The sequence below is a fragment of the Barbatula barbatula genome, assembly GCF_947034865.1.
Source record: "Barbatula barbatula genome assembly, chromosome: 5".
NCBI classification, from domain to species: Eukaryota; Metazoa; Chordata; class Actinopteri; order Cypriniformes; family Nemacheilidae; genus Barbatula; species Barbatula barbatula.
This window is the reverse complement of record NC_136769.1, coordinates 14,478,566-14,506,217: the sequence shown is the minus strand read 5'-3', so window position 1 is coordinate 14,506,217 and position 27,652 is coordinate 14,478,566. Positions and strand designations below refer to the sequence as shown.

The 27,652-nt window shown below is 39.1% G+C and overlaps 1 protein-coding gene across 2 annotated transcripts; it reads left to right on the top strand.

The window, feature by feature from the left end:
* The first annotated feature begins 667 nt into the window (after positions 1 to 667).
* csnk1da (casein kinase 1, delta a) lies at positions 668 to 24,404 on the top strand. Of its 2 annotated transcripts, XM_079457581.1 has the most exons (10): positions 733 to 1,227; positions 9,462 to 9,572; positions 14,120 to 14,268; positions 14,614 to 14,842; positions 14,963 to 15,133; positions 16,530 to 16,678; positions 16,780 to 16,951; positions 17,616 to 17,728; positions 19,060 to 19,128; positions 22,346 to 24,404. In XM_079457581.1, exons 1-9 carry the CDS (start codon positions 1,152 to 1,154, stop codon positions 19,090 to 19,092), a joined length of 1,203 nt encoding a protein of 400 aa, XP_079313707.1. In that variant the 5' UTR covers positions 733 to 1,151; the 3' UTR covers positions 19,093 to 19,128; positions 22,346 to 24,404. The 2 variants fall into 2 exon arrangements, with proteins under 2 accessions (XP_079313706.1, XP_079313707.1); XM_079457580.1 differs by lacking the exon at positions 19,060 to 19,128 and having other exon boundaries at positions 668 to 1,227.
* The last annotated feature ends 3,248 nt before the right edge of the window (positions 24,405 to 27,652 follow it).

Sequence of the window (27,652 nt, the reverse complement as noted above, 5' to 3'; positions counted from 1 at the left end):
ATTATTAGAGGCCTTCCTGTTTAGGGCTGTGTAGCTTTAGGTTTGTTTGTAATATTAATGCATTACTGATATCTTGAGGCGCAATATTTACATTTATATGAATGCTTTCCACCATATCTATACATTATAGTGAACAGTTTTTCCCTAAAGTAAGTCTTTATCTAAACCGCAGTCTATCTTCAACTGCAAGCAAACTTTACCTACTAGCCTTTACTGGCATGTCTAGTCTGACTGTACTATATAATTTGAGATGTTAAATAAACGTTGTGACTTGTATAACAAACTGGTTTTGCAAGTTATTTTCCTTCTTCGGCATCATTAACACGACTAGTGAACACCCATTGAGGTAACATTTATTCATTTGGCAGACGCATTTATCCAAAGCGCTTGTAATAAGGATAATACTCATAGCTAAAATACTTGTACAATAGATAAACGTATAAACCCAATTCAACCGTGACCTTTATCAAGTGATTTACATAAACTGATGCATATTTACATTTTATTGATGTCCGCTGAACAAAATGGCACCCAATAACAAAACGCCTAAATAACGAGTAATACAAATATATATATATATCACAAAAACTAACTGTTTGTTAAACGGACCGTTTAAAAAATGTCAAAAGACTAAACAATAGAAATTCAAGCGTTGGGTTTTGTTGTCTCTGCACGAGATTTTCCACTGGTCCACTGTTTCTACGGGAAGTGACGTCACTGCGGGACCGGATTATTCAACCGATGGATCTTCTGATGTGTTGTAGCAGAGACACACAGAGTCAATGGTAGATTTAGGGCCGTCTGAGCCAGGAAGGAGTCGTTCGCAAAATCCGACTTCATCCTTTTTAAAACAAATTATTTTCAGGTTAAAAATTACTGGAGCACAAAGTTCACTCTTTACTCTTCTTAATGAACCTAGTATTTTGATAATCCGCCGTTCGGAATGTTAGGAAACGATTGGTGAAAATAGGATAGCTTACTGTGAAGGGAATTAGCAAGCTAGCAAACAGTATAGGGGGTCCTGGCTGTAGGAGACTGAAGAATAGACGGTTAACAACGAAGATATTTCATAAACATTTGTAACGTATATACTCAAAACTATTCCTGTTAAAGCTAGCTTTATCGCTAGCTTTGTTGTTTAGCCATTTACGATGGAATTGAGAGTAGGAAACCGATACAGACTGGGAAGGAAAATTGGTTCTGGATCCTTTGGTGACATTTATTTGGGTAAGTTATCATTCATTTTCTATTTTTTTAAATGTCAGTGTCGGTGCTAACTGTCTGAAGTGGAAACGAGTGCTTTCTTTGGTGCTATACGTATTTTGTTTTGAAACGTCAGATTAAACGGGTTCCCTGGAACCACCAGTCAGCTGCTATGGAAGGTCCTATAGAGTAACGTATAGCTTAAAAGCCAGGAAACCCCCCACTAACAATCACTATTTTTATGTTTAACCTACTACGTTAACACCTCAGTTAGATGGTGTTTTGCTTTGACGGATATTATTGGGTCCATGTCTGTACGATTGTCAAAATATTTACTTTTTTAACAGACACATTTACAGACAGGCTAACCAAACCATTTAGGTTTTATAGACAACAATCAATTTTTTGATACGTATTTTTTTTGTTAGTTGTAATGGTTTAATATCCTCGAAAACGTGTGAAATGGTTGTTGGTAAGCATTTGTGGTCGATGTACATATCAGCCAAAAGACGAATAAGGTTGTAGGTCTAATGGAGCCTTGTTGTAGTAGGAAGACGCCAGTAAATATACAGTTATGTCCTGTAAATTATATTTTATTATTTTAAAAAACACTGTGTGCCAAAATCCGAAAATCAGAGCGTCCGTGTTTTGAAATGTGTATTGTGAATACATGCCCAGGCATAGGTATTATAACTAGCAGTGTTATTTGTGTGTATCTCTCATGTTGTTTTGTCAACATTCAGGTGTTTTGTTTTTGTGATGTTTATGTAGCCTTTTTATTGATATTACAATTTTACAAAATGTAATTGATTGTTGCACTGGATCATTTATTGGGCAAAGTCTGCTTTGTCAATTCTGCCACATGTACATATAGAGACCCTTGCATACAGATAACACTAGCACAGAATAAAAATATATTAAGAAATATATATTGTATGTATTTAATATATACAATCTGTATTTCTTAATATATTTATATTCTGTACTAGTGTTATCTTTATGCGCTTTACAAGTAGGAACATTTTAAAAAGAACAAGATAGATGATGGCAGATAAGCATGCAAACCTGTGAAATATACAATGCACAGATCTAAGATGAAATGTTGTGTCTGTCATTTCCCTGATCAGCCATATAATAAGTAAGCCTCGGGTAAAGAAAAATGCGGAAGAGAAACTAGTTCCACGTCAAAACACCAGTGTGACCAGATCATTGCAAGAACCAGCCTATGTGAGTTTGTACTGCAGAGTTGTTTCTACATGTTTGCAGTGGCTTGGCTTTGGTTTTAAGGAACTTTATAAACACATTGTTATGCTCAACATCAATTTCCTGGCAACTTCTCTTTGCATTCAAGTTTCAACTTAACATCCGCAGGGTCTTGTGAAAAGACTAATGATGTAATATTTTTTGCTTTCGTCATTGGTTTTGGGGCCCTAAGGCTTCTAGTATTGTTGTAGGGAGCTGCCTTTAATACCACTTCTTAGGTGACCACAATGAAGATATTAGATGCATGCCAATCGGTAGCGAAGCACCATTCTGTTTTTGGTCCTTTTGAAGATTTCTAAATGGGCCTTTAAAGTTTGACTAGCTACAGAACTGCACAAAACACTCTTTGCAAAATCGGATGTTGATGCTTTGTGGTTTTAAACATCTCTTCGGTGTTTTCTTTGTTGGAGTTGCGCAGTGATCTCATCGCTGGCTAGAGTTTTGTGTTTGTGATATGTTCTCTGCAGTAGTTTGCTGGAGCAATGCTCCACACCTCCTCGCTGTACTTCTCACCAACAACATCTTAAAACAACCCAATAGTTTCAATATAAAGAAACAAGATCCTAAATCTCCATGGATTATCGGCACAGTATGTTCCTTTAACATACACCTTTCTTTTTGCGGAAGTTAGTTTATGTTTGCAAACAATGTGGTGAAAGAAGTTGACCAGCTGGTTTGTGTGTGGTTGTTTACATAAACTAGTTTCTGTTTGCTGCAGGATCGCATAATCTAAACAACCATCATTTCTTGCCTGTGCACACTAGTGTTGTTACAGAACTTATCCACGTTACTGTAGCAGTTATTGCCATCAATGCACAACCCAAGTGTGTGTATTACAAAGCGGCTACAAGTTGTTATGCAATATTAGTGATTCAGCTGGTGTACTGGAAACAGTTGTGTCCATGTACTCAATAAGGGGCTTATGTAAAGACTCCTAATATCCCCACACCTGGGGAGGCATAGTGTGACAAACTCCAGCTGGGCCTGACCGAGGCCTGGCTAACCTGATCAACAACACATGCTCTCTCAACCAAGCCTCTTAAAAAGTACAGCACTGGCCTGCTTATGTGAAACAGATAGGGGATGTCGTGCGCACAGAGCTCTGACAAAAACATCGGGCCAGCTGGTGGAATATCCAGTGGGTTGCTAAATCATGTAACCTATTCATAGGGTAAGTCCAAAAACGTTCTCTGTACCCTACTGTACATGGTTCGGAGATGAAGCCAGCTCGGCAAAGTGGCTGTTGTGATACTAATGTTTCCATTAGCTCTAAAACTAGCCTGAGAAATGTTAGCTTTCTAAGCTATATAGCACTTTAACTCAAATGTGGTTCGACACATTGATTTTTAATGGCACAAATAGATCTGTCAAAGTCTGTTTCTTTGTATCTGAACCGGAACTGGAACCATGCAGTTACTAATTTCTTGTATACCTGTACTGCATGTTTATCAAATCTCGACTGGTTGGAATCTTCAAGCTAGTATCCATCTGTCTTCACACTGCACAAACCAACAAGCTTGTAGTCACACAAAATGAATTTGAGCATATGCACATGAATGGGATGAGTGCAACCAATTTGTTCTCCAGACAGGCTCAAGCCCTCAATCCCTATGGAGAGCCCTGGCTCTGAAGTGAGGGATGGGTGCTGAAAAACTTGCCAGCTGCCTATAGTAGGGATTGCTGACTTCTTGATCTCCAAGATTGCATAATTGAAGGCCTTGCCCGCATTATCTTCTAGCAAAAACTGATGTGATTTTTATAATATATAAATAACCAATATACATAACCAAGCAACGGTAGGATTTGGAATCGAAAATCAATTCCAATTTGGAACTGGAATCGAAAGATTAGGAATTGGATACTTGAAATTAAAATTTTAATTTCTCTTACCAATTCCTGTGTGCATATTTTCAGAAATGTGCATGTTAACTTGTGATCTGCTGATATCTCAATAAATGCCCTTTAGAAAATTAAACCGAATTTTACTATAGTAACTACAGTTTAACCAACATGGTTCCAATGTGTATATGTACACAAACAGTGCTCATAAATATATATTTGCAAACCAGTCAATAAACAGTCTAAATGACCATGCATGCTATCTATGGCCCTGTTTCACAGGCAAAGCTTGAGGCAAATCCCAGACTAAAATGAATGTGTGACTTGTCTTTACTGAATATAACTTGCCCAGAAATATATTATAAATCAGTGCCATTGTTTTGTCTCTAGTAATGTATTCTTCTACGGCATTTTTACAAAAGCGACATAAATATTATAGTTTAACGAAGAGATAGTCCTGGTTTAAGCTAAACTGTGTCTGTGAAACCGGGCCTAAAGGGGGTCGCACACCAGACGCGGAAGTGCCGAGCCGTGCAGCGTAGTGTCATTGTTTGTGAAAATTAACATATAGTTTTTTTTAGTGTACACGGTGGCAGCGCGCCACTACAACTCACAACGCTGTTCTGAGTCCTGCAGCGAATGTATGATTGATTTGTAGTAACTAGAAAGCCTCCATGGGCACTGTAGTAATTTGCTGTTGAGCGGCGTGCATATAGACGGCTTTAAGGATGAGCTCTTGTGGTGTATAGTGATGTATTGAATGGATGTGTCTGAACATGCCCGGTGTGTGCTGTCAGTATGGGGGGAAGAACATTCTCGCTGTTAAATGTGCCCAGGCAAATCAAATTCCATTAAACATACTTCGAGTATCTTTGATAGTCATCTCTTATTGTGGTACAACATGTTCATGGAAACATGAAATGGATGAAACTCAGGGAGAAATCCAATGTCAAGCATGCAGTTTTTCTTGGGTCTGACTGTGCACTTGACTGTACAAACGGGCTGCTGGTTGGCTGTCTTGTGGACTTTACTTGTTGTGTTGGTTTGATCAGGTGTATAGACCTTGCTCTTGCACATTATGATGTAGTCTATCTGATGTGTTACCGATCCTTTTTCTCAATGAATCCACTTGTAATGCGACTCTAAAAAAGACAAGGCGATCGGAGCAGGCAGCCTGGCATCACTGGTGTGATGGGAAAATCTTGTAGTCCTCAACCATGGATGGGGTTCAATTTATATGGAAAGGGGTTAGTTGGAGTAGCAATGCATGCTCACAAACAGCAACAAGGAACAGTTAAAATAATCCCAATCTGATGCGTTTTTTAGGCATTCTGACTTTCTGGGTTAGTAATTTGAGATTAGTATTAGTTTAGCATTACAGTAAAAAAGTTGTCTGATGCCTTTGTTTAATTGTTCTGATTTCCAGAGGTTATGTTTGGTGACCATTTATATTAAACCTTTTTTATTATCGTTAAGAAATATGCCCAAATAGTCTGTTTAAAGGAAAAGCTCACCTCATAATCAAAATTGTTCTTTTTTACTCACCCACATTATGTTCAATACGTTTTAAGACCTCCCGGCGTCCTCCGAACACAAAGGTATTTTTGGGAAATCTGAAAGATTTCCAGGCCTCCTCTTACACATCATGGTTATATATATTTTTTTGGGGCAGTATCCGTAATAGTTATTTTGGGGGAAACAGTTTTCATTTATTCATATTTTTGTCTTATGTTGAATAACACATTTTAATGAAGTGTTTTTAATTGGGGTACAGAGTACAGTCTATTCTTTCAGGAGTCAGTTAAAGCCCTAATCAAGAAAGGAGAGGGCTAAATTTGTTTTGCTCAATTTTGTTATATGTATTATATTGAAAAGCAAGACAAAATATAAAAAGCGCATTTTGAGCATTCTGTTTATGCAAAAGAGAAAAAATTGGCCTGATAATTAGCAGAAATATGGAAAAAAGAAGGCCGTCCATTATTTTGACGGATTAGAATAAGTCGTGTGATCGAAGGGATTTGTGTTTCCCATTCATTAGTTTACTTACAATGCCAGGTCCATTTTGGAAAACGTGTGAGTGGTCAGCGGAGTGCATCTGTACAGCTAGTTACAGATGCATATGTCACAGACTGTGTCGTGTGCACTCATACACACAGAGACACGCAGTGGTACGGTGTTTAGTTTTTTCCTTCTTAAAAGCGACACAGTTAAACACTAGTTTCGAGTGGAAAAATGTCTCTCTCTTCGTCTTCTCTGCAGAAGAATCATCACATTCATGACCAAACTGCATTTCACTTGTGAGTTAGTGAGTACAAAACACCATTTACAAGCACCTGTCATTGTTACTGACTGAACTGGACATATGGACATAAACATTTGATTGTAATTATTTTGTGTCATCAGAAACATTAAATATATAAACAAATATAAACAACAACGGCTTTATTGGGTATTCAGTTCCGAGAGTAAACACAAGTACACTCACCTAAAGGATTATTAGGAACACCATACTAAAACTGTGTTTGACCCCCTTTCGTCTTCAGAACTGCCTTAATTCTACGTGGCATTGATTCAACAAGGTGCTGAAAGCATTCTTTAGAAATGTTGGCCCATTTTGATAGGAAAGCATCTTGCAGTTGATGGAGATTTGTGGGATGCACATCCAGGGCACGAAGGTCCCGTTCCACCACATCCCAAAGATGCTCTATTGGGTTGAGATCTGGTGACTGTTCATTTTAGTACAGTGAACTCATTGTCATGTTCAAGAAACCAATTTGAAATGATTCGAGCTTTGTGACATGGTGCATTATCCTGCTGGAAGTAGCCATCAGAGGATGGGGTACATGGTGGTCATAAAGGGATGGACATGGTCAGAAACAATGCTCTTGTAGGCCGTGGCATTTAAACGATGCCCAATTGGCACTAAGGGGCCTAAAGTCCGCCAAAAAACATCCCCCCCAACAACAACAACGCCACGCTCAAAATAGCTTAAATCACCTTTCTTTCCCATTCTGACATTCTGTTTGGAGTTCAGGAGATTGTATTGACCAGGACCACACCCCTAAATGCATTGAAGAAACTGCCATGTGATTGGTTGGTTGATTAGATAATTGCATCGAGAAATTGAACAGGTGTTCCTAATAATCCTTTAGGTGAGTGTATAGTGCAATGATGTCACGAACTTGCTAAATACCACGACAGGTAAAAATAGATTGACAGATTTTTTACAAGCCTGTCCGTCAAATTGATGGACAATAAAAAAGTATAGTGCCGGTCTATTCAATTGGCGGCCCGCGGGCTGAATCCGGCCCTCGGTGTAATTTTTTTCCTGCCCTTGAAGTAGCATAGTGTGAAAATAATCTCTAGAAAAAATTTAGTTAAGTTGGTAACGGACCCTAAAGTTATGAAGTGACATGTGTCTGTTCCAGCAGCACAGGAGTCACGTGACGTTAGGCGAGTGGCGCAAGCCGTCTCGGGTGAGACGTGGTGAACAGGACGATGATGGAGGAGAACTTTTATCAGTTTCGTTTCTGACATTTTTTGCTAGCATGAATAGGACCACCATTTAAAAAGTATTTTGTTATGCAGTTTCAAAATACAACAAATGAACCTGTTGGAATGTAGAAAAGTCTACTTGGGTGTCTTTTACAATGCGCTGATGTTGCTGTTGTGCAGTTTAAAATGCAAGATCAGCATGTTTAAATGTAGGAAAACGTTGGGTGTTTTATGGGGCAAACATACAAATACAACATACAGGGCTTTATGATTGAATCGTGGGATCCATGCATAAAACTGATTTTGTATCTGGCAAATGTATTATTTATTTACCATAAAGAAGCACCAAACAGCTTTCAAAATTTTAATTGTGCATGAATAATTTCAGAAATATTCAGATGGTATTTAAATATGTTATCTGCAATTATTTTGTTTCAGAGACCTCGTACACATGCACTGTGTCAACCACCCTTTGCGACCGTCCCTTTGCAACTTTCAACTCGCCCACATTTTACCACAATATCCCTCTTCATTTTCACGTATATTAGTTACTTAAGTAAATAAAGTAAAAATGCAAGTAAAATAAATGCAAGCAAAATTTTTGCAAAATTATTAAGTAGACTTAGAAAAAAACTTTATTTACATTTTTCCCTGTATAGTTCAACGTACCTACTGCAGGTTTTTTAAATAAAGTGAATACTGTAGTATAATACTGAAAAGTATAAAATACTGAAGAATTTTTTCATGTGGGCAAATATATATTACTATTGTGTATTAAAGGACAGAAAAAATAAAACAGAAAAAACTATTTGGGAACTACTGATTTCCCTGTTCTACCGTAGCCTCTGCTTGAATGTGGATACATTTGAAAATGCAGTTTTCAAATTGTAGTGTGGATGAGGGGTTTAAAAATTAGGCGTTTTTTGTCATGTGACACAGTTGATATCTCATGTTTGATAACATTAATATCAGTTCATGCATTCTTCTGATTACATTTAAGGAGACTTGATATTTAATTACGCACAGTTAATGTTTGGCAGCAGAGCGTGAGTCAAGTTTTCATTTTAACTTTGGCTTTGGCTGCCTTTAATCTTGTTACACGCAGCAACATCTCGAAGTTACCTCCTTCTATTTAAAAAAAATGTCTGCGACATAATGCAGAAAGTAGATAAATGCCTGACAGAAAAGATACATGCTGACATGTCTTAAGTTTTACTCATGTGCAGTACATGGATGTAAGCGTTTTCAGACGTTTCAGAGGTGGTATAGCTGCATGCGTAGGTAATTGTGCCCACTCCTTCACTCTGGAATGGTGTGCATGTGAGTCAACCTGAGATATGCAGAAATATTTTATTTTGGTGGATTTGATTTTTTTTATGCATTTAATTGTATCCCAATGAGTCATAATGCACAGGAAGCTAAAGCTTATTTCAACACTGCAAAACCTCTCCAGTTAAGTGGATTTATTGTTCCAATGCCCGGGTCTGCATGAATGTTATGTCACACAGGTACATGATCGGGTATTATTTTAAAGCCCTCTGCATACTTGTCAGATTTTTTGGGCGGTTTTTCAGTCCAGAATTTCACCATGTTTGATATGTAATTGACCTTCATCTCTCATCTTCTCTCTCTTTCTGTCTCCCCACCCTTCTGATCTCCAGGCACAGACATCTCTGTGGGGGAAGAAGTAGCCATCAAGCTAGAATGTGTGAAAACGAAGCACCCACAGCTGCACATCGAGAGCAAGATCTACAAGATGATGCAAGGAGGCGGTATGTGTCTCCACACTCAGTCAAAAGCTCCTTGTGGTCTCCATCCGGCTTCTGTTAATACAGCCGAGTCATACATACACACTGGTGTCACATTCACACGGCGTTGTTTACTTGTTCATTTGTTAAAAATAAATCTAATACAAACATTGGATGTTAGGATGCTATTTGTTTTAAAGGTGATTGTCTGATGTAGAATTTGATAATGGATAAACTAGCTGCATCTCTGTTTGATTGATGCTACAGCATACTAAATTATTAAACACGTTTTATGCTTTACCACCTTAAACATTTGTAATGTTTTAAGTAGGGGCGTAACGAGACCCTTATCCCACGAGATCAGAAGACTTCCATTTCAATGAATTATATTATGCAGTAATAAACAATATGTAAACACTGCTAAATGTTTTGTCACAAACTCAACAGACAAGCAGTTTATTCCACAAAAATCATATTCTATTTTCTTAAGTCACAGCTTTTAGTAAAGAGCTGTGGTTGTTTTCTCTATATGCTTTTGCATAGTGCTTGTGTTAGCAGAGGTAGTGATCACATCACACTGTCAATCCTCCTTCCTCCACTAACTGAACCCCCATAGCCTTTAGAGAAAGTTAAAACTACATAACACATCATGATTTATGCTTACATTGCACATATGTAAGAGACAGTTTATCCACATATGCAAGAGACAGATAATCCGTTTTTGAAGAGGTTTGCCTGTGAATGTATTTCAAATAATGTAATGTGAACTTGCAATTGCTATTCTGTACTTGTGGTACAGGCAGTCAGCTGCTGTTCAGCCGCACGCTCCCAAAGCGCTGCTGGCAGTGCGAACCACCGTAAACACTAGTGCTTATTCGCGAGGCGCTGCAGGCACGAGATGAGCGCGAACGTTGAAACCCATCTGTCTAGCTCATGTTTACGTAGACAAACGGTGGGACAGTAGCATTGCACATACTTTGTGCAGTTTCGTGTTCTGTACAGTAATGAAAACAGGTCGCATGTGTATTCACAAAAATGCTCTCGTCATGGGCATCACACCACTATTATTAAGTTATGATCATAAGTTATTATCTTAAGGGATATTCCACCCAAAAATCAAAAGCCAACGATGCCCCAGAATTACTAACATTCTTCAAAAAAAAAAAATCTTTGTTTGTGTTCAACCGAATAAGCAAAAATATTAAGATTGGGAACAATTTGGGATGAGCAAATGAAGACAAAATAAAATAAATTGTGAAGTATGTCTTTAAGGACACTATTAATGATGCTCTTAAGATATGCATTATTTACATTCTTTTGTTGACCAACCCAGGATTATAGTAAATGCATGTCAAAGGGATGGTTCACCCAAAAAGATTGGGAAACACTTCAGTATAGTGGGCAATTCTAACTATTAACTAGTTGTAATTAGCATGCCTTTTATTGGCATATTGGCTGTTTATTAGTAGTAACAAAGACCCTAAACCTAACAACTACCTTAATCACTATTAATAAGGAACACATTAAGAGTCTATTGAGGAAAAAGTCGTAGTTAATGGTTTGTTAATAGTGAGAATTGCCCGCTATACTGAAATATGACCAAAATTGTCATGATTTATTCACCCTTTTGTCATTTCACCTTGACTATGACATTCTTCTGCAGAACACAAAAGATGATGTTCCGAAGAACGTTGGTAACCGAACAACGGCAGTACACATTGACTTGCATTGGTTTTGTGTCCATACAATAGAACTGAATAGGTTGTTGGGTTACCAACTTTCTTCAAAATATATTTTGTGTTCTTAGAAGAAATTCATACAGGTTTGACATGACAAGAGAGTGTGTAAATGACAGAAGTTTAATTGCACGGGGCGCGTTAACCCTTTCAACATATTGGTGGTCCCTAAGTAAGACATGGTTTAAAGGATCCCATTTTCCTAGAAAATCTTCTTGCACTGAGGATGTTACAGAATCTCGAGGGAATAGTGGGTGGCAAACCAATCATGACCAATCCCTCGCGCATCATCAGACTGTGAGTCAACGCATCGTTCTCTTTTACATGCGGCAGCATCAGATCTCTGACATCTCACATCGTTCTATCAGCTTCATGAACTGACTTCTCATTGGCAGAATATTTAGCATTGTGTGGAAGTAGAGGAAGGAAGTGTGGGCTGCAGCACATGCATCATGGGTGGTGCTTGTAATTTCCTCATGATTCAATGGTTTACAGGAACAAAACGACAATAGATTGACACTAGGTTTTAGTTTGGTTTTAAGACGGATAAAGACATCATATGTTTGTATTACTATCAATGCTTTCATGTCTGCTGCACAATGATGCCATGAACTGCAAAATGAATAAACATGAGGTGCCTGAAGGATGTTTCCCCCACCCACTGGTCCCGGCTGGGGTTTGCCCCTAATGCTTTATTGTAGATGGGTGTATGGTACATTTTGTCTTCAAACACTGACGTCTGTCTGCTCACTCCCAGCATGACTGAACACGCGTGCCATTTGCACAGCATTGCCCAAATGATGGCATCCGTGCCACAACAGACCGACATTCACAGTGAGATTCTCTCCCAGTGCTTGTGTTCCCTGTGATCACATGGATCTGTGACCAGATGGTGTGTGCAGAGGGGAGAGGGTCTGGGGGAGGGGCGGGCCCTCTGCATTCCATCTCCTAACTGGGTCGCTTCCACCACTCCCAACCTTTTTTAGCACAACATGAACAAGCATGACAAGCCACTAAATTTACATTGGTGAATGGTGTACGCACATACGTGCATTAGAAATGAAAATGATAAAAACATCGGTTCTCCTCTTAAAGGTTTTACCACCAGAACTGCATATTTGCTCAAAACCATTCATGGAGAAACACAGCTCAGCTTTTTTCTATTTTAATTCCTGTTAATATAGACTGTATCATAGCCAGTCTGGCGTGTAGAAAGGCGTGCTGGCCAGCTCCGAGCAGGAGATATATTTAACCTTCTGAGTTTGCGCAGGAATCGCTGACCAGGAAGATGTTATCTCCAAAGTGCTGAACAGCATAAGCACAGTGCTGTTGAAGGCAGTGGCCAGGCTCAGGGTTGCATGTTACAGTACAAATGACAGCAGCTGCAGAGAGAACTCTTACCCCCCCAGATCACTGAACCCTTTTTCTCGCCCCAAATAACCCTGAGTGGGTTGGGTATATGTGAAAGTCTAGAGAATCAACAGCCCCACAGAATGCTGAAAGACATGCAGTCTGGCATTGATGGACAGGTGGTTACAACTTATTGTTTGTAGCGGTTTTGAAATTTGTCATCAGTTTACAAGAGGAAAACATTCCTAAATATTTTGCTACATGAGTTGTGTATGTTGAATTTTTTTGGCCCAAGCACTAAATCGTGAGTAATATTTTTATTGGTAAATACTTAAATGGTACTATACTTGCTTAAAGGTCCAGGATATGAAATTTAGCGATGTCTAGCGGTGAGGTTGCAAATTGAAACTAACGGTACACTTCTCCCCCTTCTTTAAAATCACTACGGAGGCTGACACAGGACTAAAAAATTATGTCACGTTTAGCTTCTTTGCTGAAGGAGATCTCGTATTTTTGAAATGCGCTCTAGAGCAGTTTCTTTCACTTAGGGCTACTGTAGAAACAAGCATAAATTCCATGCAAAGGGACACGCTGTGTATGTTTATAGAAACATCTCATTCTAAGGTAATAAAAACATAACGCTTCATTATGTAATGACTTTATACACCTCGGACATTGTTTATTATATGGCGTTTCTGTCAGTAGATCCTCAAAAAATAACACACTGGTCCTTTAATATGCACAGACGGCTGTATTAATAAGCCATTTGTTGTAGCTCTGTCAAAAACATCCCTCTTTTATTCCTGATCGGCTCAATACAGCTCAAGGGGTTTGGGTCTGTGACATAAATTAAGGATCAGCATTTTGTCGCAATTACTTTTTTACATATGCTGTGTAATTGTCTGTGTCAAACTTCTGAAAGGTTGTCATGTCCAAACCTCATCCATCATATCGGTTTAAGCTCTGATTATATTATGGTGTTGGGACAGCTGTTTTTTTCTGGTCAGCATGTGGCTGAATGCTGAAAGGGGCCAGTAATGGTCTACAGGTGATCTAATTGGGTATCAGCTGTCCTTCCGACACAGCTTATATCTTTCCTTGCATCAACTTCAAGGTCATTTTAGTGATGTGTTTATGGTCAGTGCATTAAAGCCCATATTGAAGGTAGCCAACCAGAGTTGCCGGTTCATACAAGCTGAACCTCTGTCTGAGTTTTATCGCATCACTGTCCTAACTGAACTAAACCGGTTCCCCACCCCCTCCATCCTGGACAACTGAGAAGAAAAATGTATGCTCTAGTTCACCTTCAATCTCTGTCCGTCAGCCTCCTTTAAATATACAAACATGTATTCGAGTCATGATGTTAAGCTAAACTTACAAACCAATGCTTGATCCTTTTGTTTGACAAGCATTCTGTTAAGGTGCATATTGGTGATCTGTACAAATAAATGATTGCCTTTTGTAATAACTCTTTTTCCTCTATAGTTGGTATTCCAACAATCAAATGGTGTGGAGCAGAGGGAGATTACAATGTGATGGTAATGGAGCTGCTGGGACCCAGCTTGGAGGATCTGTTCAACTTCTGCTCTCGCAAGTTCAGCCTAAAGACTGTTCTTCTGCTGGCTGACCAGATGGTAAGGCTGTAGACTTGATCATCCGTAACCTTTGTCCTCTCTGGCCTACCCATCTCTTGTTATTGGAGACCGAAAACCAGATAATGACTCAGGAAGTGGTGTTCTTGTAACATGACAAGATTTACTGTTTCCTATCCGCTTTCATTTTGTGTTTGACTGGGTATTAAATGCGACGGTGCATTGTGAAATTAGGTCTAATGTGTAAGGACTACTTGTTTAACGGTTGTCATGCGTTTATTGCTTTATATGAATTGGTATGTTAGCTTTGCGTGGAGCTTGTTTTTCTCCTTTCATTTGTCAGACTTGTCATTCGACCTGCTATACCGTCCTGTGTTTCATCCTCAGATCAGCCGTATCGAATACATCCACTCCAAGAACTTCATCCACAGAGACGTCAAGCCCGATAACTTCCTGATGGGCCTGGGGAAAAAGGGCAACCTTGTTTACATCATTGACTTCGGCCTGGCCAAAAAGTACAGAGATGCTCGCACCCACCAGCACATCCCTTACCGCGAGAACAAAAACCTGACTGGCACTGCTCGCTATGCTTCCATTAACACCCACTTGGGAATAGGTACACTGCTAAACCAGCATTTAGATAGCTTATTGTCAAACCTGACCAGCCATCGTACTAAGGTTTGCAATGCAGGCCAATTCTAACTACTGACATTTTGACATGTGTTTAACTTTACAGAGCAGTCTAGACGAGACGACTTGGAGTCTCTTGGCTATGTGCTCATGTACTTCAACCTGGGCTCTCTGCCATGGCAGGGTCTGAAGGCTGCCACAAAGAGACAGAAGTATGAACGAATCAGTGAGAAGAAAATGTCCACTCCTATTGAAGTCCTGTGCAAAGGATACCCATGTAAGCTACTGTCTCTTTCACGTGCCATTGTTTCATTGCAAATGGCATAAAACGTGTAAAATCACTTGACAATTTCTTAGCGGTGTTGACATGTTCTCTATTGAAACTGAATGGTTGGGTCATATCAAATGACTTGGAGGCAGGGAGGGCCACAATCATTCTAGACTATTTGAGTGGACACTTTTACATTAGCATGTAGCAGAAAGACAAAAACCTAGGGCCATTCGATTACAATTTTCTAAGCTGTGACTTTTTATATTTATTAATCATTATTTGTTTCTATAACAAAAACCTTAACCAAACATGTCGTTCTTGTTCTACAATTCCAATATATTATTAATAATATCATTAAAAATCTTTCAGCTTTTTTATTTACTAGCTGTTTTCAAAATTAAGCGCAGGTCGAATTATTACAAGTTATTAAGCAGTGTACATTAAAAAACTGCTGGCAAGTCACCCCGAAACTCTTTTTAAAGGCAAGCACAAACGTTTTCTATGCTTATGTTAATCTATCTGCTAACGTGAGCTCCTGCATAAAGTGAAATGCAATATAAAGCCAAAAGAAACCAGCGCAATTCCTTTACTCCCGATTAGAGAAGTGATTATGAAACATTACATTCAACAAAACATCTTTCAAGCAAAAACAGTGCAGCTTCAAAGATACGTGAGCGTCAAGAGCGTTTCATTGGTTGAATGTACTGAATGGATACGCCCTTCACTGAACGAATGTGTCATTTGAGTCAAAATGAGACTGAATGAACTGGTACATGTCGTTCATGGTCTTATATCCTCTGTGTTGCAACAATGCATATCCTGTAGGTCAAGTTAATTATATCAAAACGGTTAAATCTTTGTATGGAACATTACATTACAACAATTAAATTAGTTAAACCAGTAAGACTTCAGTAGTCTAAAACTAAAATGATGGGGATGACTAAAGTTTTTAAAACTAAATAGCATTTTAGTCAAAAGACTATGACTAAAACTAAATCAAAGTTTGCTGTCAAATTGACACTGATCGTTAAATGGCAAAAAAAATTCTGTGAAAAACCTGCAGTACAGTTAGTTCAGTTAAGCCTAAAAATGTTTAAATTCTTTGTTGTATGTACAACAACAAAGTTGCAGAATATGTTGTCATTCCATAGCTCTAAACTTCATCCTTTGTTTCTTTTCTGTAATCTGTAATGTTTTAGACAAGAAACTAATGAGATTTTGTTTACTGATGTCACGGCTAAGGTCTGGGGCTTTTGCTTATGAAGACCCTTAAAGAGGAGTTGATTACTCTAATGGAACCTTTGGAATTGACTCTCGATTCTCAACGCCTTGGAACCAAGGAATGTGTTTTCAGCCCTTAAAAAATCTTAATTTAGTCCATTTACACTGTTCTCCATTTCAGCTGAGTTTGCCACATATCTCAACTTTTGCCGCTCCCTACGGTTTGATGACAAGCCTGACTACTCCTACCTGAGACAGCTCTTCAGGAATCTTTTCCACCGACAAGGCTTTTCATACGACTACGTCTTTGACTGGAACATGCTCAAATTTGTGAGTATTTAAATATTGGGTGTTTTCACTTGATCGCTATATAAATTGTGATGCTGTTTTACAGATTCCCTGCTTCATTTATTGACCATTTTACTGTTCAGGGTGCAAACAGAGCAGCAGAAGATCCAGAGAGAGAACGAAGGGATCGCGAGGAAAGATTGCGGCACGGCCGGAATCCTGCTGCCCGTGGCATGATCCCTTCTAGCTCAGGTAGACCCAGAGGAACACAAGAAGTAGCACCTCCCACGCCCCTCACGCCAACCTCACACACAGGTAAACCCTTTGCGTACTTGCCTGTTACTGCTTGTTTGTGTTTTACTGCTTTTTGAATTGCATCAGCCAACATGTTTGTTGCTTGATCTGAAGGATCTGTTCCCTTTTATTTGAACATAATGATATTGTTTTGATGTATAAAGTACACTTTCTTTTTGCGTTTCCTATCATTTGTTATCATCTGAGCTTGAGAGGAAGTGGTTAAGAGGTTGTAAGCTTCTTCACTTGGCAGGATGCAGGCTAGACATTGAGTTGACGTTTGTTTTATCGAATGGTGGGGATTCCCACACACACAATACACTTTTTCTGCCTATATGCTAGCAACCAGCAATCCTGCATTGGTCTTGGCAGAAAGCTAGCGGGTGTAACATGTATGGCCTCAATTAGCAAAGCCTTGAGAAGTTTCTTAAAACAACCATACTTAACCCTTACTAGAGCCCCAGCACACGTCAGCTAGCCTTTCTTTCTCTACTAAAAATCTAGAGCCATATGTTTACAATAATAGTTTTTTCAGTTTTGTGTAATTATTTTGCGTTGCAGAAGTTCCATGCTGGAAAAAAGAAGGGTATCTTGTTTACTTCTTTAGTTGGACCCAATGTGTGGTGTCTGAAATCTTTCAATTTTTCGATACCTTTGGTAACACGTGTCTGTCTGTTTCCTCCAGGAATGGAGCGAGAGCGGAAGGTTAGTATGAGGTTGCACCGCGGAGCCCCTGTCAACATTTCCTCCTCAGATCTAACTGGCCGGCAGGATGCCTCACGCATGTCCACATCACAGGTACCAACTGTTTTTTTATTTCCTGCATTTTATCCCACATGTTGCCTGTGTGTTTGCTATCAGTGTGTCCGTTCTCAGCTCTGCTTCTCATAAATTGTTTTCATTGAGTTTGTTACAACTACACTAGTTAGAAATGCTTTATGAGCATATTTCTGTACCAGTAACTTTGTGGCAGAGAGAAAGAGTACAAGATGGCAGAGAGTGATGGCTATATCAGACTGATCAAGTGAAGCTTGTAGCGGCTGTGATCTGGCCTGGTGTTAAGCCTGTATCCTGGCTTTCAAGGCTGTTAGCATGCTATAATAGAAGTACTACGCTTTGAAAAATGTCTTCAGCATTGCTTTTAACAGTGGTAGTCAAACTCTTTGCTGAGGTATGTAGAAAGATCTCAAAGGCCAAAGGAAATTACTTGACGGTCTACTAAAATTTTGATTTAGGATAAGCTGTGATATGTAAGAGAAGTGTTACTAAAATATGCGTAATCTTTTTTACAATGTATTAAATATTTGTGTATACAGGGGTCCAAAATAACTGTATTACTGATACTGACAAAAAAAGTTGCTGGGTGACAGCTGCTTTGTTTCTGCTTATTTAAAAAGAGAGTCTACAGATACGCTTTGGATGGGTGCTAAATAGAGAGACTGTAATCTGAACTTGAGCCAACAGAAATCGTGCTTGCCAAAAAGTATATATTTAACGGTTTACAGTGTTACACAATAAAGCAAAATGAAACTTCTTGTGTTATAACATTGTTACGATGATTATTAAGGACACTTTTGCTCATGTTCACAAGACATGTAAATATAAGTTAAAATGAAACCTAACAAGAGCATTAACCTGTCATACATTCTTGCTGTGAATGGATTTGAAATGATCCACTGCAGCGGGAAACAGTTACAGCTGAGGGACCTACGCACTGGGGCTACGTTTTCTATCACACAGCCTGCACTAATGGTGGGCTCGCGTTCTACTCGTCTTTCCACATGAAATAACTACTAGAAGAAATTCCAAATTTGCAGGTCGCACATGCGCGAGTACTTGTATAAAATGCTTGCGCTGTTTTGAAAACTGTGACCGGTTTAATTGCAGTCTGGAGCCCTGGAATATATTAAAATTGGTTAATCGTCATTGCATAACCCTGGTCACCTTTAGGATCTGGTTTATTTTTTAAAACATGTCATACGTACACAATCTCTGACCATTTCAATAAATTTTGAAGTAATAAGGCTTCTGTTCGGATCCGAATGTTAATGTGCCAAATGTTGTTGGACACTTGTTGATATCTTCACAAATAAATGTTTCCCCTCCACCTACCCACCCACCCACCTCAGAATAGAATTCCCTTTGATCATCACGGCAAGTAGATGCTGGCCATGCTCTGGTGTGAGAGACAGCATTGGGTGAGTGACGGTTAGGTACAGTTTTTATTTCTGGACATCCTCCACTTCCCCGCACAGAGTGATAGACTCCCTGTCCCTCATCACTGCTGTATGGCTGTTACGCAGCGCATTGCTCACGCCAGGCTTAACCACCAACACTTCATTCCTTGCTGAATTCCGAGCAAACAGTCAGATGTCTAGTGACATCAATTTAGCCAACAAAAAAAAGCTCCAACCCCATAGTAAGCAGTTTATGACCTCACAGGCTCTCTCTGATGAGTGTTTGGTATGGTATTTTTAATCTTTGCACTGAGAATTATTCATAACACCAGATGACGTCAATTATTCTCACAGATGGACAGTACTGTAATTTTGAGCTAAATTTGAAGTGTTGGTTCATATATTGATGTGCAAAGCATTGTTTTTAGATAGTCTAAACGAGCTGACATCATAATTTCAATGTCTCAGGAGCATTTGTGCTGAGATTCTCATTTAGTTTATAAATGTACCACAGTGAATTTATTGGCTGATACATTTTCATAAGCCAGCTATCCACGGGGACATACAGAGGCACAGGAAGTTTGAAATATCTTTATCAGATTTACTATAGTGTTTGGAGAGTGGAAACTATAAAAACATACAGGAGTGGTGAGGAGCGCTGTGTATTATGTGCTGTGCAGCGCCCTCTTCCTGTGACTGTGTGTTTCTACACTCTGCTATGTGACGTGCCTATTCCTGTCTCACTTTTAACCCCAGCACTTGGTTTTTTCCTACAAGCATGCATTGTGATGACCTGCTCCCACTTATCAACGCAGCTTTACACTTACCAAGCTTTCCGCTTTTTTATGTGTAAGGGTATAACTGCTGCTTATTAAACCAGTTTACCAAAAACAGCCTCCTTTTTTAATTTGTGCCCTAAAGGAAATGTTTTTTTTACTTGTAGAGTTGTCTTGTGTAATCTCGCTGCTTGAGCTATCTCAGGTTTGCTCGACAGCTCTTTTGTTCCCCGGATTCACCCCCACCCTTTGGGAGGGGCAGTCATGTGATTCAGTGCCCCTCTGTCCTCATGGGCCCCTTGCACTGGCTTGCCTTTGAGGGAGGATCGTGAAAAATGTGTACCCACCTAATCACCTCTAGGTTTTATTGTACAATAGACTGAATGTTAGATTCAGAGCTTTACCCCATTTTTAAAACAGTCCTATGTTGTGTTCCTGTGTGGAAGAAAAATAGACGTGCTTTTTTTGAGTTTGGTGACTTCATTTTACCGTTGCCTCTGGCCATAAACTCTCATAAGCAGGCCACAAGGGAGCTCAGTGGACGGCCTCAGGACCTTCCAAAATATTTAAGACCCAAATCATAATTTTACAAAGTTTACATTGACAGGCTTGGTATTGTGGGGCAAAATTGGATAACAATTTGATCACCCCTATTCCTGTGTAGCACAAACCTAAAAATCATGATGATGAAACTGAACTTAAGAATGGTGGTTCTGACTTGGGGCACTGAATAGACTGGAGACACTCGGACACATGGTTTCATGACAGTTGTGTCCTACACATGACACGCTCCGAGGAACCATGGACAAGACAATGGCTATTGACACAGCGGCATGTAGTTGTCAGCTCCGTTTGGAGTGCTAAATATGGTTCTGTTCATTCAAGGATAGGTTATGTATTGATTAACAGCTGCTCTATAGGGTCAGGTCAATTAAATTTTTGAAGCAAGATCATTTTAATGTGTGTTGTTTGAATAAAACCACATGTGAAAGTAATCTTGTCACTATATTGACAGGTTTAATATACTTTGGGAAATTACATCAACTTTTCTCAGGTTGGGAACAATTCGAGATTCCTACATTACAAGATAATTATTCCTTTTTGGGTAGAGGAGGGAATACAAAGATAAAATAGTAAGGATGAATATTTAGGGCTTTATTGTATCATCATTGGTTGATCTGGTTACCAGGGCCCGTATTTAGCAAGCTTCCGAGAATTACTCCTAAGAACACTGCTAAGAATTGACTTAAGAGTAAAAAATTCTCGGCTCAAAGCTGCATTTAAAAGTTCGTTATAAACCAGCTCAGTTGAATTTAAGTGAAGTGTAGGACTAAATCTAAAGTGTCAGGCTTAGAGATGATTTACGACACTTTTCTGAGCCGCAAGCGAGATTTTGAATGACGACATTGGCATTGACCAATCACTGAATAGATTTCCTTATTTATGAATATTCTCTGATACATTCACATTGAATGGTGAAATTTAGTTTATATTTAACACGCATATGAAATAAAGACTTAAGAGAATATATCGATATAGACATTGGAAATTAAAGAGAAACAGGTTTCCACCATTGTAAATTACCCGTTTTATACAGTTATACAAAGAAATTTGAATTTATTTGCTTTAGTAGAGTAGTTTTGCTTTAAATCTTCTTGCATGTGAAATGAACCCATTCCATTGAGAACAAAATACAGGATAACAAGAACATGCAAAAATAATGCTAATCCATTTGAATAGAGCATAACAAGATGACGATCCAATACAGCGTAACGAGAACGCGCAACAGTGCTGTTGATCCATGGAGCATAACTGGAATGCGCACAGCAGACAGCAGAGGGACTGCATGCCTATAACTTTGCTCAAAAAAGACAAAAGTTTGTTAAATTTGATAATGAAAATTATGTGTAGATGTGGTTTAATGAATGAATCCCTTTTGCAAATTCATATTTTTTAAAAAGTGCCACCCACAGTTATGCCTATACAAGGATTACAGTTTTTCTGTGTCTATGATGAGGAATTATACGGTTCCATTGGCAAACCCCTCTGTCCACCACATGTCTCTGTCTCCTCAGCGCCATCACAACCCCCCAGTGGCAACTCCTAAGCACTTGAGAGACCTCTCGAGCTGTCTTAAATAATTAGGAGAGTAAGAGTGATTCTTACCTTTAAGAAATTGTATAACTTGCTTTTATTCTTACGTTTGAGAGTAGGAGTAAATTTCATGAATTCTCTGCACTTAAGACTGAAATGGCACTTTGAGAAGCTTGATAAATACGGCCCAGGGCATCAGCGTTCGTTACCTGTAAAGACATTATTTGTTCTGCACATCTGAAGGACAATTTGAGATTCGTAACAATTTGAGGATCTTTTGAACGATGAAAATATACATTTTGTGCGTTTTGCAGTGCAGAGATGTGAAATTAACTAGAATTTCTGGCTCTTTTATTTTCCCTCTCTAGGCTCTTTCTCGTGTCACCCCCAGTGGCCTGCAGTCTGCTGTACCTCGATGAGATCCTAAACGCGCCTAAAGAGCAGACCAACGACGGCCCTGATCTGCACTAGGACTTCTCCAGCAGCTTCTAACCATGTGAAATCAACCTCAGCAAATCAACTCTACAGAGACTTAATTTCCTCCTTCCTCTCAACGCAATTAAAACACTTGAGGCACACAAACCCAAACGTTGGATGTTTTTGTTGTTTTGGCACACACAACACAAACATTTCTTCACCTGCACGCACACGATTCAAGACCACCCGGGCACAATAAATCGTGCTCTTTAATGACGCTTTTTGCCAGAAGATCGCTGGCAAAATGAGAGGGATGGGGCCGAGGAGGGTGGCGTGACTCTGGCTGTCGCTGCCTTTGCCCGTCTGACAAACCAGGAGGAAGGGGCCGTCCTCCTGTCGTCCAGGGGCCTCTTCACAAGCAGAGCGACTTGGCTAAAGCCATGTACAACTGCTCTGATACCCTCTCCTGTTGCAAAAAATACTTAACACAGCTTGGAATGCAGCTGTACTGATAGCCATTGACATTTTGCTAAACATATTTTTTTTGGTCTTTTGTACACAACAGAAAATTAATTTCACACTGGCTTGATACTTTTGCAAGTGAACCTTTACTCTCGTTTTTAGTTTAACCACTTAAAGCTTATGGAAAATATTGTTTGCAAGCCTCTTAGTTCATGTGGCAGGATGAAGTCAATGTCCCTTATGTTTTTTTGGCTGTTTTGCGTATATTAAATGGAAGGGCAGGCTTTGAAGCAAATATAGGTTTGGAAATGACAAGAAGTCATGACCAAAAAACACCCTTTATTACCATTACTCATTTTAGACTATTTTTAGTTTTGTCTGCACCCAACAACCTGGCCCTGAACAGTTCTTGCTTGTTTATTTTATTGCATTCCCTTGAGCTTTTTTGTTTTCTGAAAGCTGTGAAATGCCTGTATTGTAGAAATGTTGATGTTATTAATGTTGCTGTTTGTATCATTTTACCCCCAAATTAAGGTTAGTGGTTTTACAAAAATGCAGGCACGTATGTGGTCGAGATCAAACCATTGAACAGAGTCCCGTTTACTAAAGGACGTATATAGTAGGTTAAGAATTAAAAAAAGGGCTCCTTCCTGACTGGAGGTGTATACACGTTAACAATCGTGTTCTAACCTGACATTTTTGGGCTTATGTTGAGACTGGCATGTTCTTTGTTTTTTGTTTTGTTTTTATGATTTGAATATGTGAATTAGGATTTGCAATGGATGTCTCCTGCCCAGCTTGTCTCATTGAAAATACACCAGCCGACATTTAAGCCATGCCTGTTTTTTCTTTGTGACTGACACTTTTAAAAATTGAGATGCAAGTGTTTTTTTGGAAATTTATTTACTATTATCAATTCTTTTAGTACCGCTTGTCCCTTATTTTGTAAGTGTGGTTCTTTGACTTACTGGTGCTATTAAGTCACAGAGGACGTGGAGGGCAACGTGCCTGTCCATATCATTCGGCATAGTAGAGCGTAGGCTTTCTTCTGTAGTCATTGGGTGGGTGGGGGGTGTTTAGTGGTGAAACTCTTCAATTCTGTTGTCATGTATATAGGATGTTTCTAGTGATGGCAAAGTACCATTTGTCATAGCCACTGTCTGTGTGTGTATTGTAAGTATGGGGAAAAGGCTAGTGCTTAGAGAGGTGAGAGGGACTTGGTTCCTTTGTTCTAGATTTAATAAGTTAGTATTTTACTCTCCACTGGTGGTCTCACAGAAACAGACTCTCCAGTACTGGTGGTGTTTAAATGTAGGCACAACTACACTTTGTCTTGGATCGAGCTATTATGGATTTCTCTATTTTCGTTCTCTGGTTCATTCTACACATGACTGCTTGGCCAGTCCTTCTGCACCACACAAGCATCACACTGTGCTGTATCAGGTGGAATTACAGAAATCTTCCTTCACTGGAAGATTTTTTCCTCATTTGTATTGCCACTGTATTTGTGTATTTTAAAATGTGTAAATAAATTAATAAGTACTTGTACGTTTTGTCATATTTTTCTCTATGAAAAAAATCATTTTACACCTCAATGACAACCTGGAAGAAATTAACCTAGCTTGCAGTTCACAGAAAAGAGTGACCGGTGGAGTCAGTTTGACACTTTATCTACAGAAGTGTGCTTGTGTTCCTATATGGGTTTTATATTTCCCCAATGTTATAAAATATTTAGAGTTCGATTGCGTAGCGCTAGAAACCTAATGTATTTGTATGTTTTATTATTATTATTCTGCCATAAAACTGATCGTGCAACCCAAACCGTTAGGCCGACAGAGCCGAGACTCATATGCTAGTAGTCTTGCTCGCTATTCAGATACACGGAGCCAGCCATGTCGGACCATAGGGGGCGCTACAGCGATGCTGAGCGCGCTTGCGCTCATAACCCCTAACCCGTTTGTCGCACACCCAATTGGCTCAAACTTAAAATCTGTATATCTCCGATTTCATTTCCGGTATGAATGTAAATGGCATGTCTTTGTGTCATGCAGCATGACAGTCTAAAAGGACATTGACCAATGAAGTTTGAGCATTAGACCAGGTTAACGGAGGCCGACACTCGCTGGGCTTGTTCAATTCATTTTTCTGTAGGTCTGTAAGAAATAAGAAGTCATTCGGCCGCCGGGGAGCGAAATAACGCTTTTGTAGTGCATAAACGATTGTGTATCACGTGACTTTTTAAAGCTCTCCTAATTCCCAACAACTTTGCATCTGGAACCACTTCTGCGCCAAAAACAATTATGGGCGGGGCCAATATCATAAAAATGGCCATAACACGAGCACTATTTGAGATATCATCATGAGGCTTGGAACATATATCTAGACCATCACTTGGATGACACATACAAAAGCCGCAGCGTTTGGAGACTAGGGAGCGCTATAACAGTAAAAAGTCCTAAATGTATATGTATTTGGTTCCCTAAACAATTGTGTGTCACGTGACATTTGACATGTACACAAACTATTGATATCAAATGAAAGCTCTCCTAATTCCAAACAACTTTGCCTCTTGAACCATTGATGCCGATCAAACAGTTTGTGAGTAATCGGTGATGATGTTAAAAACCTATTTTTGCAAACAAGTAGTCCTAGGTTTTTCAAACAATTTCAAAATTACCACCAGTACAATTCTCTGGACTCTCTAGATCAACAACTTTCAAAAACATGTTGAACTTTTTCATTTGCGTGACCATAACAGGGTCCTTTATTATATTAACGTGAAACAATTTCCTGAAATCTCGCTATTCCTACATCCATTTATAAATCTTATTACACTTAACAAGCCTGCAAAATGTGATGATCATCGGAAGAGTCATGCCTTCATAACAGTCAAAAAGGTGAAATATCCTTCATTTCAATGGCAGTTTTCAATAAACGTTTATTAAAACCACAAGTTGGCAGTGGAGAACCGTTCATAGGCTCATTTAATTGATAAATATTCTTTGACTTCTTAGATGTATATTAACGCATGTGTATGAAGTCTTTTTTGACTATTCGTTTGACAAGTAAATATTACGATAGTGTTAGTGCACCAGTTAAAAACATGCAGATGACATAAACCGGAGTCACTAAATTGCTTTGTAGGTGTTTGTGTCTATGAATGTGCGTTTATTAATGTGATTGCCCTTCAGTGGACTTGCCATCTATACAAGGTCTACCCTTCCTGTGGCCTTCACATTTTGGGATAGGCTACAACGCTCCCATGACCTTACATAAGATAAGTGACTGTAAAACTGGATGAATCTTTTGACTGAGATTGTATGATAGAACTGTTATAAGCAGGCACCATTTGGTTTGTTTGTTTGTGTTAAGGTTTAGAGAATAGGATCTGTCAGATTTAAAGCACATGAATTCATCCACTTTCTGTCAATGCATAAATGTAAGTGAATTTTGAACTGGGAGAAGAACAACAAGCTTTACACTTGCTAACACTGCTGTGTATCTGATGTGAACAAAACAGAACAATCAAATTGAATGGATCGTTATTGACGTTTCCTAGACAAGTATTTACAAATTCTAAATGTAGTTCCTGCTTGTACGCACATGTATTTAAATGTATGAAGCCCTAAAATACCCATTATGTGACTAAAAGCACTGCATAGTTGGGATATGTGAAAGAATTGATAATGTCTGTTTCAGCCTCATTGGCAGCCAAAGCCTGAATGTTATGCGCATGTGGGTGTGTGTCTGTTTTTTGTGCGCAATTGGTTTTGTTCACTGAGTATGTGTTGTGTGCCTGTGATTTGTGCATGTGCGCTGTGTGACTGTAAGCTTGTGCGTGTGTGCGTGTGTGTGTGTGCGCGTGCGTGCGTGTGTGTTGTGTGCATGTATATCCCTCTAAATCAGGGGTCTCCAACCTTTTTTAAGCGAGGGCTACCGAAATATCTAAAATCCTCTATAGGGCTACTTGTTGATAACATACTTTCAAATTTTAAACATGTGATGCCTTATGCTCACAGAACCAAATTCAGTTTTCTTATATTAAAGAATATATTAAAGCTTAAAACACTTGCTTATAATAAACTTTCATGATGATGTAGCACTTGGCTGATTGGTTTAGTCAGATTTATTATTGGTGAGCCCTGTGTTTAGCGGGCACCTTACAGAGTTCATGCGGGCTACCAGGTACCCACGGGTTTGTGCATGGTATACTTTTGTGTGTCATGTGTGAACGAGACTGTGCATGTGTTTGTGTCTGTGTTGAATGCTATATGCATAGATAAACAAATCAAATGTGTCTCACCGGACCACAATGTTAAACGTGTTAAACATTTAACGTTGCTTCATATTTACACATGCATGGCTGGTTGTAAGTTGCTGTATTGCTATACATAACACACATTTATTAGGTACACCAGTTAAATTGCATGTAAACCCAAATTGATATTCAACATGCAACACAATGCATTTACACATGGTAAACATGACTTCCTGAAGTTCAAACCGAACATCAAAATGGGGGAAGAAATGGGATATATTATGTTAGGCGTGTGTGCCAAATAAGCATAATTTAAGTGGCACGGCCTTCTAGAATATTATTGCAGACAATGTCAATCTCCTACTGACCACAGTGTAGCCATCTTCTTATGGCTACTTCCAGCAACAATGAATGCGAATCAATGTATGTATTTAAGGTGGTCCTAGATATTTTTTATTCAATATTAATTCTTCAGAACACAAAAGTGTCATGATCCTGCCTCTCCTTGTCTTGGTTTTCGAGTCTTGTTGCAGGATCA